This window comes from Periophthalmus magnuspinnatus, chromosome 6, assembly GCF_009829125.3.
Source record: "Periophthalmus magnuspinnatus isolate fPerMag1 chromosome 6, fPerMag1.2.pri, whole genome shotgun sequence".
Lineage (NCBI taxonomy): Eukaryota > Metazoa > Chordata > Actinopteri > Gobiiformes > Gobiidae > Periophthalmus > Periophthalmus magnuspinnatus.
Window position 1 is genome coordinate 13,719,172 of NC_047131.1, and position 13,835 is coordinate 13,733,006.

The 13,835-nt window shown below is 40.7% G+C and overlaps 2 protein-coding genes across 3 annotated transcripts; one reads left to right on the plus strand and one right to left on the minus strand.

Moving 5' to 3' along the window:
• si:ch1073-390k14.1 (deoxyribodipyrimidine photo-lyase) lies at window positions 1–7,611 on the plus strand. 2 transcript variants are annotated; one of them, XM_055222390.1, is made up of 9 exons: window positions 1–333; window positions 1,939–2,392; window positions 2,773–3,069; window positions 3,646–3,818; window positions 3,899–3,983; window positions 4,057–4,289; window positions 4,486–4,680; window positions 4,761–4,986; window positions 6,265–7,611. In XM_055222390.1, the coding sequence occupies exons 1-9, from the start codon at window positions 106–108 to the stop codon at window positions 6,798–6,800; spliced, it is 2,427 nt and encodes an 808-aa protein (XP_055078365.1). In that variant the 5' UTR covers window positions 1–105; the 3' UTR covers window positions 6,801–7,611. The 2 variants fall into 2 exon arrangements, with proteins under 2 accessions (XP_055078365.1, XP_033823666.2); XM_033967775.2 differs by having other exon boundaries at window positions 1,945–2,392; window positions 6,265–6,813.
• Window positions 7,608–12,375, minus strand: LOC117372049 (glycine cleavage system H protein, mitochondrial-like). The gene is made up of 5 exons (XM_033967769.2): window positions 12,186–12,375; window positions 11,926–12,008; window positions 11,752–11,815; window positions 10,892–11,023; window positions 7,608–8,112 (listed from the first exon to the last, which is right to left on the minus strand). The coding sequence occupies exons 1-5, from the start codon at window positions 12,340–12,342 to the stop codon at window positions 8,015–8,017; spliced, it is 534 nt and encodes a 177-aa protein (XP_033823660.1). The 5' UTR covers window positions 12,343–12,375; the 3' UTR covers window positions 7,608–8,014.
• Between the last annotated feature and the right edge of the window lie 1,460 nt (window positions 12,376–13,835).

Consider the following 13,835-nt stretch of genomic DNA (forward strand, 5'->3'; position numbering starts at 1 on the left):
GTGTAACTCCTCAAATCAGCTGTTGTGTTCGTTAAGCAGGAACAGAGACAGACAGCACTGCGAAGAGACATTTTGGACATAGTTTGGACATTGTTTTATACAAACATGTCTCGCATCGGCAGTGGTGAAGACGGCGTGTCCCTGGTGAGGAAGATGCTGAGGGAGGTTCTGGTGGGTCGGGAGGATCCAGAGGGGTTCTTCGCTCTATGTGTGTCCGTCCTGGGGCACCACGACACCCGGGCACAGTTCCTGACCGTCATCCGGCCTCTGTCCACGGCGAACATGTCTCTGCACTCCGCGCTGACCGCCATCTACGAGGAGTATTTCAGTAATGTAAGGCTGGGACGGGTATACGCCAGTCATGTTTTATAATGGCGTTATTACTTCAAAACACGTCTTAAAACTAGCTAAGACTTGACAATATGAAGAAATAACAGTTTAAAAATATAAGTTTCATAATCATAATCATAGTTTTAGGGATTGTCCAAAAATATTTTTAACACGTGCACGTGCTACCTAGTTGGCTTTAAACTCTAAACAAAAAACAAAAAAAATACGGTTTATGGATATTTAATTAACAAGTACCATTTAATATGTGTACTAAACTAGGGCTTACTTTATCGATAACTAAAATTTAACATTTTGATATGTATGAAAAAAAACAGTTGTCACATTTCGCCCCTCCTCACTTGTATAACTTGGGTAACTGAGCCTTTTTGTTAAGCTAGTTTTCTCACCTGTTATGAAGTAGGTTTCACAAAAAGCGTGTGAAGCTTTGTACAAACAACCAAACACAGATAAAAGTATAAGGATTAAACATGTGCCTTCTTAATATTTAAGTATTAATGTATTAATTAATATTTTAAAAGTACCGACCCTCACCCATAGCGCCAGAGTGTATGTGCTCCTTTGGCGCCACCTGTTGGCATTAGTGAGAGGCAGCTGTAACTTTTTTCCTTTTTTTTTTCAAGAAATGTTAGTAGAATAGTCAAAACTTGAACTCAACTAAGAGTAACGTTACTTCAAAACAGTATTACTCAAGTTGAAGCAAAGTTGTGGCCCAGGAAATTACTCAAGTAGTAGACTTACTCACAGTATTGTTACATTGTACAATAAACTACTCAGGTAAGAGTACTAGGCCTATTACTTCAATGAGAATATGCTTCAATTAGGAGTAAAAGTATGCAGCCAGAAAAGTACTTTGCAAAGTACAATTTCTTTAAAAAGTTAATCAAGTATATATAACTGAGTAAATACAATTGAGTATGCTGCTGCTCACCTTTGTTAAAAAAAATAAAAAAATAAAAAAACTAATACAACATGGAATTAAAATACCGTTTTGTTAAATGTTCTTTCAATAGTAAAATACAGCCATTCAAAATTAATTAGCTTATTTGCATTATATGTATTAAGAAAACATTTTAAATATCTCATGTTGTAATTGTTTTACAGTATAATGTCCTTTTTCATATTATGGCCATTTTTATTTCACAAACCTATTTTGCAGAATTGATTTTTTTTTTTTTTTTTGATCAAGGACAATGCATTGAAAACGGAATGGGCTATTTACAATGAAATGAGCCTTAACATAATGGCACAGTGACAGTGCACATCTATCAGTCAGAGCCAGTGAGTAAATAAGAACGCCTGCTCCAATATCTAGGTCTGTCACACTAACAAATTGTGTGATATAAAACATGACCTGCTATATTTTTTAACAGCAGAACAAAATGCTTTTTGTGGTAAGTTTGCATCAACATAGTGAACAGAAGTAATTTATTTAACTCTCAATACCTAAAATCTTATCATAGTACAAAAAAATTACAAAAATGTCCCTTCTAGTACAAAGATAAAGTACCTATGATAAATACTGACCCCGAAAAACAACAATTAAAAATATATATATCAGTAAACGTGCTCACATCATATCATCTACAGTTACAGAATGAAGATGATGAGCTCCAACTTGCAATGGCACTCTCTCTACTGGATGCAGAAGAAACCACCACTGCCACCAAGCAGAGCACCACCCAGGAAGTCATCCAGTCTCCTCCTGCTGAAGATGCGTCTACTGTCCAAAACAAGACTGTACCAACCATGGACAATAGCTTCAGGCCATCTTCACTGACTTCTAAACAGCATATCTATGAACCTAAACGTTCTAAGAGGAGAAGGCAGAGGAGTAAGGGGTCAGGTCAGCAGGTAGTCGGGTTACCCACAGCTCCATCGCCTCAGCCCCCAGTCCTGCTGTGGTTCAGGAGGGACTTGAGGCTGTGTGATAACCCTGGCATGATCGGTGCATTGGAGGTTGGAGCACCTGTTATCCCTGTGTTCATCTGGGCTCCTGAAGAGGAAGAAGGCCCTGGGACCACTGTGGCCATGGGAGGGGCTTGTAAGTCAGCAGACACATGCATACTTTTCTCAAAATTAAATCCTTTATTAGTGAAAATGAACATTTTACATAACTCTTCAAGTGAATTATCAGATTTCTATTGCTTCACTTGAACTGAACTGTTGACTGTGATGTGTTTGTTATTCTCTGCAAATGGCTTCTCTGACCAGCATCTACATCCTATTAAATTCAATTGGCCATAAACAGTTTTTTCATATGTTGAAATTTGTTTTTTGATAGGGATTGAGTAAAAAAAAAAAACATATTCACCTGTGTCTTTAAATCCTTTCATCTCTAACCCAGGTCAAAACATTTGCATTTTGAGAGTTAAAAGACATTTTTAAAGTATAACTGTTTATCTTCTGCTCTTCTTTTCTTAGGTAAGTTCTGGCTTCATCAAGCTCTGTCCTGTCTGCACACATCCTTGCAGCGGATCGGCAGCAGTCTTGTGTTCCTTAAGGCTGATAGTGGCTCCTCACTGCAGACTCTCAGGGGGCTGCTACAGGAAACAGGAGCCCGCACTGTGGTGGCCAATGCCCTGTATGAGCCCTGGCTGAAACAAAGGGATGATCTGGTGCTGTCGGCTCTGCACAAAGACGGGATAGACCTCAGGATGTATCACTCCTACTGCCTCCGTGACCCCTACTCTGTCAGCACAGTGGGAGTGGGGCTCAGAGGTATGGATGGCACAATTAATTCACTATACAAATCTTAATATAATATGTGAGGGTAGGATGATCATTCAAATGCTAGAGGCCTTATTTCAAATGTTTTATATTGGTATCTACTTGTCTGACTTCTCACTTTTTGTAGTTATACTCAGGAGTCTTTTGCCTAATTTCAAACTGGTTTAGTCCTTAAATAATTCTGGTTTAGATTTGGTGTAGTCTTAGTTTTGCATCACATATGAATCACATTACAAACTGAATAAAAAAGAAAATAAATCACAAATATATTTTGTTATATATGTATTTAAAGTAACAGTGTGTAACTTTTTAGCAAAACAAACAAACAAAACAAAAAAATAGTCCTGCCTGTGTCCATGGAAATATTGTTCCTATAGCTATAATTTTCCACACTATTGCATCAAACGTACCCATCTCCAGGGAGTATGCATGTTCTCCATGTTCTGAAGTATGATATTATTTTTCCCTGGAATCATGCAGGTGACGTGTCACCTTCAGAAAGTTACATACTGTACTTTTAATTCAATTGTCTTTTTTTTTCTCCAAACTTTGATCTGTGCTGTGCAGGAATCGGTTCTGTGTCCCACTTCATAAGCTGCTGTAAACAGAATCCGGGGCCTACTCTTGGGGCCCCTCTGGACCCCCCTGTGTCTCTGCCCACCCCCTCTCACTGGCCTTCAGGTGTACCTTTGGACATGCTAGAACTGGCCAGGATGCCCCGCCGGAAGGATGGCACTATAGTAAATACATAAGAAATATCCCAATTGTGTAAAAATGTATATATTGTCTTCTAAAGTACAAATTTATATTTTCCTCTTAGATTGACTGGGCAGCTAACATTCGTAAGTCTTGGGATTTCAGTGAGGAGGGAGCACATGCTCAGTTGGAAACTTTCCTTCAGAATGGTAAACATTTATTTGTGACTTGAATGTGCCATTTAGTTGTGCTCCTTCTCTATCATTATTGCCTGTTGCGCAGGTGTGTACAGGTATGAGAAGGAGTCGGGCAGAGCAGACTGCTGTAACACCAGTGGTCTGTCCCCATACCTTCACTTCGGACAGCTGAGCCCACGCTGGCTCCTGTGGGACGCCAAAGGGGCGAAATGCCGCCCCCCAAAGTTCCAGCGCAAACTGTCCTGGAGAGACCTGGCCTACTGGCAGCTCAGCCTGTTCCCCGACCTGCCCTGGGAGTCTGTTAGACCGCCTTATAAGGTTAGCAGCATTTCATATGTGCACATTGGATCTATAACAATTAATTTTAAAATTGGTTGGAAAAAAAGAAAGTAGAGAAAAAGTCAAATTATACATGAGTAATAGAGCTCAGCTTACCATTTACTCCTTTAAATATTAAACTAGAAACCACTCAGTGTGTCTTCATGTCATATGAATATGTTGTGGGTGATTGCAGGCCCTGCACTGGAGCTCCAACCGGTCACACCTGAAGGCGTGGCAGCGAGGCCGGACTGGGTACCCTCTGGTCGACGCAGCCATGAGACAGCTGTGGCTCTCGGGCTGGATGAACAACTACATGAGACATGTGGTGGCCTCTTTCCTTATTGCATACCTGCACCTGCCCTGGCAGGAGGGCTACCGCTGGTTCCAGGTAAACCACACAGAGAAAAAAGATGGAATTTATACAAATATGACCAGGGGGTAACCACAGCTTATCCCTCCCTTGAGCAGGACACTCTAGTGGATGCAGACGTGGCCATAGACGCAATGATGTGGCAGAATGGAGGCATGTGTGGACTGGACCACTGGAACTTTGTCATGCACCCTGTGGATGCAGCCATGACCTGTGACCCTTGTGGCTCCTATGTCAGACAGTGGTGTCCAGAGCTGGCCGACCTGCCCGACGAGCTCATCCACAAACCCTGGAAGTGTCCCACCTCCATGCTCAAACGGGCCGGTAAGGACCTGTGCTTTTGAGCTGGCTTAGAAATATTCTTATAATGTAATGTGTGAGCTACTGCTTCCCATTAATTTTATTTGTGGATTAATAAATGTGCCTTAGGTTGCTTTCACACTTGTCTTCATTGGATCCTGGTTTGAGCCCAGTTTACTCTGTATAGACCTGGTTTGGTTTTATTCTAGTCCTGGTTTAGTTATGGCCTAGTCCATGATTTGGTCAGAATTTAGTCCCAGTTTAGTCCTAATTTTTATGTTGTGTTTTTGCAAGTGAGAAGTGAACGCACCCCAAGTTTACCTAGAACATTAGGAAGAGGGGAAATAAGAGTAGAGAACGGTATAATAATGATAGTGATGGTGGTGATGACAATGGTAGGTGGATGTTGTCTATAGTTAATACAGCGGTAATTTGAGGTCCAGGTCATGAATGACTTTAAATTAGAAATGAAGCTTGGCAATTGTAAGCTTCTTAAACTTGAAACTTGAAGCACATTAGAACAGTTTAAGAAAAGTAAGTAAGTGTCAGATATTTAGGTTCTACTCTTCAGACCCTGCTGCACCTGTACACATAATTGGTTCCGTCTTTAAAGGATATCATGCTAAATGGACTCTTGTGAGCTTTAAGCCATGTTAGAATGTTGTTACCTCATCAAAAACATACTTTGAGTTGTGTTTTGTTTCATTCACACATGTTTGAGTAATTCTTCATTATTAGTCTGTCTACATCTCCAAAGCTCAAAATGCTCCTTTCCACCTTGTAATGTCATAAAGTGATAGTTGTCAAGTTAACAGCTACTTTTTAAATTTTGAGCAGTAGAGATCATCAATTCTAGTGCTGAAATTATCCAAATGATTCTAGTGAAGGTGTCTGGAGTTTAAAAACACAGTGGAGCACTTCCTGTATTACCACATGACATCACTAGGTGGAACAGAGTGTTTTCAATTAGTGAAAATATCTCAACCTAAATATTCAGGGTTTGTGTGTTAAACATGTGTGAATGAAACAAAACGCAATTCTAGGTATGTTTTCAATGAGGAAACAACATCATAACATTTATCCGAACATAACGTAATATGGAACCTTTAATCAGAATATTTTTTACATCCAAAAAATGCAATTGACAAAATATTATTGACAGTTTTTTGTATTTTCTTGAAAATCTTGAAAAATCACTCAATTATACTATAAGACTATCAATATGTTACATTAGTGACACTGTTTTTTGATTGTTTGCCCCTTTAAACTATGACCCCAATCATAACCCCTGTGTGTCCCCAGGTGTGGTGCTGGGACAGTCCTACCCCGAGCGTATCATCACAGACTTGGAGGAGCACAGGACCCAATCTCTGAAAGATGTGGCCCAGGTGCGTCTACAGTTTAAACAATATGTGGACCGGGCCACTGGCTGTGACCTGGTCCCCCTGCCCCCCCGCCTCGTCTCGGAGGCTCTGGGTATCCATGGAGATGTAGAGGTGAGGGGCAAACAGTTCCTCCTACCTCTCATAACACGCATGGAGTTCAAACACCAGGTGGAAGAACCGGACTCTGACGCAGGCTCCAACCCGTACAATGCTGTTCTAAAGGGGTATGTGAGCAGGAAGAGAGACGAAACCATAGCTTTTCTAAATGAAAGAGATTTCACAGCCAGTGTGATGAACGAGGGAGTGCAGAGAAGGGAGAGAATGGATGTGAACTATAGGAAGATGGAAGGTCTGCCCCAGGTTCGCCAGCCCAGAGGAAGAGCCAGACGTACTCCAACAGCCAAAGACAAGTTCTCTATAGTGCCTGGAGGTGTGGTCAGTACACTCAGATAGCACTCAACGTGCTTTGATTTTTATACGGTTTGCTTATTTATTGTTATTGAAAATATGCAAGGAGGAACTGGTGTTGGGGTTGTGTACTGGGTGGGGTGAGTTCTTTATGATGGAGTATTCTGCTGCTCTACAGAGAATGTCATTGTAATGAAATCATACCATCTTATAGTCCTGTTTTATGCATTTTTGTTTTACTTTATTTTTATTAAGTGTATGGACTGTTACACTGCTGCATATGAATTTCTGTCAGAGAAGACTCTTTTGTTACTTTTCTAGTGGTTTTGAAGTTAAGCATACCTCCTTGAGAATTCCTGATCTCATTTGGTCACAGTAGCTAAGCAGGGTTGGGCCTGGTTAGTATTTGGATGGGAGACCACTGGACCAATGAGAATACCAAGTACTACAGTGGGGCTCTAACACAAACTGTCAATGTGTCCTCAGGCAAGACACTTTACCCAGGGATGGGAGGAACCTAATGGCACACATTGGCAGCGACACTTCTGTCAGTCTACCCTATGATAGCTGTGGATGCAGTAGTAGTTCAAGGAGTGAATGAATACTGCATTAAATTATAAAGTGGCTTTGAACGTTTGCAAAAAGTGCTGTCAGAATACGAGACTAATGCATTGTTATATGCAAAATTAGAATATTGAGTTTATTATCCACACCTGGTAAAAAAAAGGAAATTTGCTGTGTAATCTGTTGAATTTCTGTGTTTGGTGGTTTTGGTTTGTGTGGGCAGATATAAATTTCTCTATTTTTATACCTATTTAAAAACACAATGGTTTAAATAAAAAAGCAAGAACACACTACTCTGGAAATGTTTATTATTCTCAAACGGTCCCATGCACACAGTTTCAACAACCATGCATTTTAGACCAAGTTTATTATTAGAATCATAACAAAAGTGCTTTAAGAAATCTCACATTGAGCTAGAACGTACTTCAGTGTTTGAAATGTGTGGACGATGCTCTATAGATTCTAGTGCCGTCACTGAGGGTAAAGTGAATTCATGGACTACAGCCTGTTTGACCACTTCAGCCTGACTTTAGCAGTAGATAAGAAATGCTAGCGTCCCCAGATCTACAATACTGTCGGGTCAGCAGAGTGGAGCCCTTTACACAGCAGATGCCCAGAATAGCCTGTTGTTTTGTGGCTCTTCTGCCCCCTGTGTCTGGAGAAGTGAAAGTGGCCGTTTTTTAAGAGGTAGTGGGTTAGTCTTCGATTGAGCGGATGTATCTCTCATACGCAGGCTCGTCCATCAAGGAGTCCAGTTCTGCGGGTTTGGCAATGGTCATCTTCATCAACCAGCCTTAAAAACATTAAAAAACAATTATTTGCAGGGCCCATGTTATGCTATTTTCTGATTCACCTGATACTGATATTTCCTCACCAAAAATATACCCAGAGTTGTGTTTTGTTCCATTTGCACATATTTAACACACAAACCTTGCATATTTAGGCTGAGTTCTTCTCTAAAACTGAAAACACTCTGTTACACCTTGTGGTAATGCAATAATTGCTCCACTGTTTTGAAACTCCATGCACCCCACTTATTTGAATCATTTTTGCCTGGAATTGCCAATGTCTATGGAAAAAAGGTAAAAGATAGAGGTAGTTTTCCAAGTTAATTGCTTCATGAAATCACATGGTGGAACAGAGCATTTTGAGCTTTGGAGATGTAGGCAGACCAATAAAAAAAAGGGTTACCCAAACTTGCGAATGAAACAAACCACAACTTCAGGTATGTTTTTGATAAGTTAACATTATAACATGGCTTATTATTCTAAAAAAGGTTCAGTGTAATGTAAGATTTCTGTAAATATTTTGACACATTTGCATTAGTGCTTCTGACACACCCTTTTTCTTCTTAGTATGGCATTAAACTTATCTATGTTTATGGAGAAAAGCAGCTGCTACCAAGTCAAGTTACAGGTCAGATCTGTAGAGATGAACCTGCTCACAAGGATGATACTGTATGTTTTTCTAAATATTTCCAGGTATGATAAACACACACATAATGAAATAGAGTTGTCAAAAGTATAAAAAATCAGATACTAATAAATACTAAAACAAGTATCAAAACTAGATACTCATTTTAGCAGATATCAATGCTAAAAACTCACATTCACAGGACAGAAATAAACCTTTCCTCAATATCTTTAGAATGATCTTGAGCTGTATCAGAACAAGTATAAGACACAGACTAGTATACACCCATGGACCACTATGGAACCTACGTGGACGACTGAAGCATTACATAGATAAGACCACATGGTTATATAAAAGAAAGTACTATGATTTCATGTTGAAAATCATATTCTAGAGTGTTTTTATAATCATTGTCAGAATCTGTATTAAGTATCAAAATAGATCCATCCATCCATCCATTTTCTTCCGCTTATCCGGGACCGGGTTGCGGTGGCAGCAGTCTAAACAGGGACTCCCAAACTTCCCTCCCAGGAGGCATCCTGAGCGGATGCCCGAGCCACCTCAACTGGCTCCTCTCAACGTGTAGGAGCAGCAGCTCTACTCCGAGCTCCTCCCGTGTGACTGAGCTCCTCACCCTATCCCTAAGGGTGCGCCCAGCCATTTCGGCCGCTTGTATCCACGATCTTGTCCTTTCGGTCATTACCCAAAGCTCATGACCATAGGTGAGGGTAGGAACGTAGATTGACCGGTAAATCAAGAGCTTTGCCTTTGGGCGCAGCTCCTTCTTCACCACAACGGACCGATACAGCGACCGCATCACTGCAGACGCTGCACTGATCCGCCTGTCAATCTCACGCTCCATCCTTCCCTCATTCGTGAACAAGACCCCGAGATACTTGAACTCCTCCACTTGGGGCAGAGACTCACCACCCACCCAGAGAGAGCAAACCACCTTTTTCCGGTCAAGAACCATGGCCTCGGATTTGGAGGAGCTGATTCTCACCCCAGCCGCTTCACACTCGGCTGCAAACCGCCCCAGTGCCTGCTGCAGGTCCTGGCTCGATGAAGCCATCAGGACAACATCATCCGCAAACAGCAGAGATGAAATCCTGTGGTTCCCGAACCAGACTCCGGCCCCTGGCTGCGCCTAGAAATTCTGTCCATAAATATAATGAACAGAACTGGTGAAAGGGCAGCCCTGGCGGAGTCCAACATGCACCAACAGGTCTGACTTACAGCCGGCAATGCAAACACAGCTCCTGCTCCGGTCATACAGGGACCGGACAGCCCTTAGCAAAGGGCCCCGGACCCCATACTCCCGGAGCACCCCCCAAAGGACACCACGAGGGACACGGTCGAATGCCTTCTCCAAATCCACAAAACACATGTGGACTGGTTGGGCAAACTCCCATGAACCCTCGAGGACCCGATGGAGAGTATAGAGCTGGTCCAGTATTCCACGACCAGGACGAAAACCACACTGCTCCTCCTGAATCCGAGGTTCGACTATCGGTCGGATTCTCCTCTCCAGTACCCTGGAGTAGACCTTACCGGTAAGGCTGAGGAGTGTGATTCCCCTGTAATTGGAACACACCCTCCGGTCCCCCTTCTTATACAGAGGGACCACCACCCTGGTCTGCCATTCCAGTGGTACCCCGACCACCACGCGATGTTGCAAAATAGAGTTTGACTTTTTATTATCCTGAAAACACTATCCAAGTATGATCAAATAAATGTTAGAAGAGATCAATTTAATGCCATACTGTGGAACATTTCAGGTAAATCAATAACATCTCGGAGACAAGCAGGTTGTTGTGTATTGAGTTTTTTGGAGGGACAGGTCAGTATCAAAAAAGAATGCGCCCCCAGCTGGTCACAGCTGAGACATTGAGGCATTTTGGGGCATTTTGCCAGATGCAGAATCGTGACCGAATTTCAGAAAATACTTAAAAAGGAGTTTGGTCAAGTATTAAAATTACTACTTGAAAGTATTGCATGTAAACATGTGAATAAATGAAACAAAAGCTCAATGCTGTGACTGTAATGCTCAAACTAAACTACAGTGTACAAAATGCATATGACTCAGTATAATATAGGACAGTGTTAAACTGTGACCTAACTGCTCCTCTGTTTGGTTCATACCACCATCTACCACGTACCATCTTTGTAGCAGGAGGAGTTGACCAGGCCCGGTCTGTCTGCCAGCAGAGTGTTGACCTCCACCACCTCCCCGGTCAGCGGCGAGTACAGTTCACTGGCTGCTTTCACGCTCTCCAGGGCACCGAACTCATCTGCACACAGTCACATGACACGAGATTGTACTCAAGTAAGAGTAATGTTAATATTAGTAACATTAATACATTAGTGATAAACAATATTACTCAAGTAGAAGTACAAAGTAGTGGTCCAAGAAAGTACTCAAGTAACAGTAGTAAAAGTATTTGTGAAAATTACTACTAAAGTAAAAGTAACTTAAAGAGCAACTCCTGGGACATAAAAAATGTATAATTTCAACTTCAACAAAACATTAAATAATGCACAAAATCTGCACAAAATTTTCAAAGAATAGACACAAAAATGCTACTAAATCATATCTAAAGGAGTGGTGCAGATCCACAAATCTTCAGTGTCAAGCTTTTGTCACTTGTAGACTTACTTACTGAGTAAAAGTTTTGGTTACTCTTGCTACTGTAAAAGTACTGTTAATTTAAAAAAAATATTCAAGTAGGAGTAAACGCATCCTGCTAGCAAAGTACTCTGAAAAGTATAATTTCTTTAAAAAGTTACTTGAATAAATGTAACTAAGTACTACCTACCTCTGAGTGGAAAAAAATCTAACCTATTGCACATTTTCATACAACCCAAAATGTGTCATTGTAAGTGATGATGACCACTTCCTAGGCTTATAGATATTAGCTGAGATACATTCAGAATCAAGCACCACGACATTAAAAGCAACTCTTTACAGAATTATTGTTGTTAAGATATTAATTTGCAATAGTAAATGCGTAAAGTGTACCTTGCTGCGCCAGCTGAGTGCCCACTTCAGGTAGTCCACAGTAAACTACATCTCCTAGTGCCTCCTGATGGTTCCCAAGCAGTGCCAAAAGAACAAAAACAAAGATTTAGGCAAGTGTTGAGTTTGAACAAGCTGTTATTGTCTGTCTGCATGAAGATGGACAAGTGGGCGTACCTGTGCAAAGTTACTAATGCCCACAGTCCCAATGCCATCCTCTTCTACCCGGATCCATTCATGTTTGTCTGTAAATTTAAGTGCTGCAAACAAAAACACAGTTGGTACGTGCTGATTACGCAAAACAGTGGAGCTCTAGTGAAAAGTTGTGCAACGTGAGGACCATCCAAGAGTTACTTCTGCCAGGTCTTTTGACTTTTACCCAGTTTAGAGACGAGCTAAACCCGCATGCGCTCGTGAAGGTTATACGGCTCCAGTACCTGCTGATAAAGGGCTGGAGGAGGCCACAGTTCTCCGGGCGTAAGGCTGGGTGGACAGGCGCAGTGAGAGGCTCCGTGCGGGTCTGGAGAGCACGGGGACGGCACTGGAGACGCCGGAGCAGAGCGAGCGCAGGAGCAGCCCACAGGCGGCGGCCATGTCTGTCGCAGAATGATGATCCACTGGAGGGAGACGCGTCTTCTGCTGCGCTTTGTTAGGACAGAAAGAGACCCCGCCACGACCTTTTACTGCCCTCTGCTGGTCATAGTCTGGAGTGACAGTATATCCAGTCCATAACCTCATCAGACAACTTAAAACCTTAAAAAAAAACAACGAGTATTTGAGATCAATTAGGCGTTAATTAACTACTTACTCTCACTAGTGTTCAGCTGTTTTCTGTTTAATTATTTTTTTCTGCTTTATGTTGTCTTCTCTATGCCTTGTATTGGATTTGTTATTTTAAACATGTGAAAAATCCTGCCTTTTTTATTTTCAAACTTATATATTTTGTGTACGTTTTCATAAAAAAAATAAACAAAAAATATCTATTAACCTACCATATGGTTAAAAAAAAGAAAGAAAATATTATCTACTAACCTACCACATGATTTAAAAAAAGAGAAAAAAATCAATTATCTATTAACCTACCAGATGATTTAAAAAAAAAAGAGAAAAATATATATCTATTAACCTACCATATGATAAAAAAAGAAAAAAAAAATCAATTGTCTATTAACATACCATGTGATTTTAAAAAAGGAGGGGGAAAAAAATCTATTATCTATTAATCTATTATATGATTTCTGAACCAAACAACACTAGAGCAAATGTGCTTAATTTACCAAAAAAATCCATTTCATTTTAACTGCTGTTTAAAGGTGTACTATGTAACTTTTAGGGTAGGAGTCTCCACCTTGATGCCATGAAAACTATAGCTTTGCCTGAAATGTTTCAAAGTATTATATTAAAAAGACATTACATTTTATTGCTAGAAAAACATATGTTAAAATCATGCATCCTTACTGTGTGTGAAGTGGCCTCTCCACCGGTGACTTGGCTTGTTTTTCATTTCTACAGTATATTCATAGTCACATCTGAACTATATCTTAACTATATCCTTTATTTATTTATTCATTCATTCATCTATTAATTTAGCATCTAATTCCATTCCATCTAATTTCTAGATGCTTGGCTGTGAATGGTTATTCAGAGACCCTAATACTTTTTGTGGACAAACTCAGTGAGAGCAAAACTGAAAGAAATCGTGGGTAAAATCCAGTGTGGCCATCTTTTGAGCCAAAGAAATCTTGCTGACTAAGTGCCTTGCTCCTGGACACAATGCCAAGATCTCTTATGGATTCATTACATCTTCAAAACTGTTGACTAAGTTACTTTTGGAAGTGGAATGGCCCACACTGTGCTAATAAATCTTATATTTTTGACTAAATAAGATTAATAATATGCATTCATATAATAATAATAATGCATTTATACAGCACCTTTCAAGACGCCCAAAATGCTTTACAGTGGATTGTTCATTCACTTCACACTCAATAGTGGAAAGATACCACTATAGAGATAAAATCACCAAGATCCCGGCCAAGTTATCCAGTTCATGCTGTTCTTAAAATTGATAGATTTAGTTGTTGTGG

Excerpts from the sequence above, each read along its gene's own strand:
- LOC117372049 (XM_033967769.2), bottom strand. The coding sequence starts at position 12,342 with ATGGCCGCCGCCTGTGGGCTGCTCCTGCGCTCGCTCTGCTCCGGCGTC. Across the intron at positions 11,816-11,925 it reads GCATTAGTAACTTTGCACAG|GAGGCACTAGGAGATGTAGT; the intron begins GTACGCCCACTT and ends GGGAACCATCAG. Across the intron at positions 8,113-10,891 it reads CTCCTCCTGCTACAAAGATG|GCTGGTTGATGAAGATGACC; the intron begins GTACGTGGTAGA and ends AATGTTTTTAAG.
- si:ch1073-390k14.1 (XM_055222390.1), top strand. The coding sequence starts at position 106 with ATGTCTCGCATCGGCAGTGGTGAAGACGGCGTGTCCCTGGTGAGGAAG. Across the intron at positions 3,070-3,645 it reads AGTGGGAGTGGGGCTCAGAG|GAATCGGTTCTGTGTCCCAC; the intron begins GTATGGATGGCA and ends TGTGCTGTGCAG. Across the intron at positions 3,984-4,056 it reads GGAAACTTTCCTTCAGAATG|GTGTGTACAGGTATGAGAAG; the intron begins GTAAACATTTAT and ends CCTGTTGCGCAG.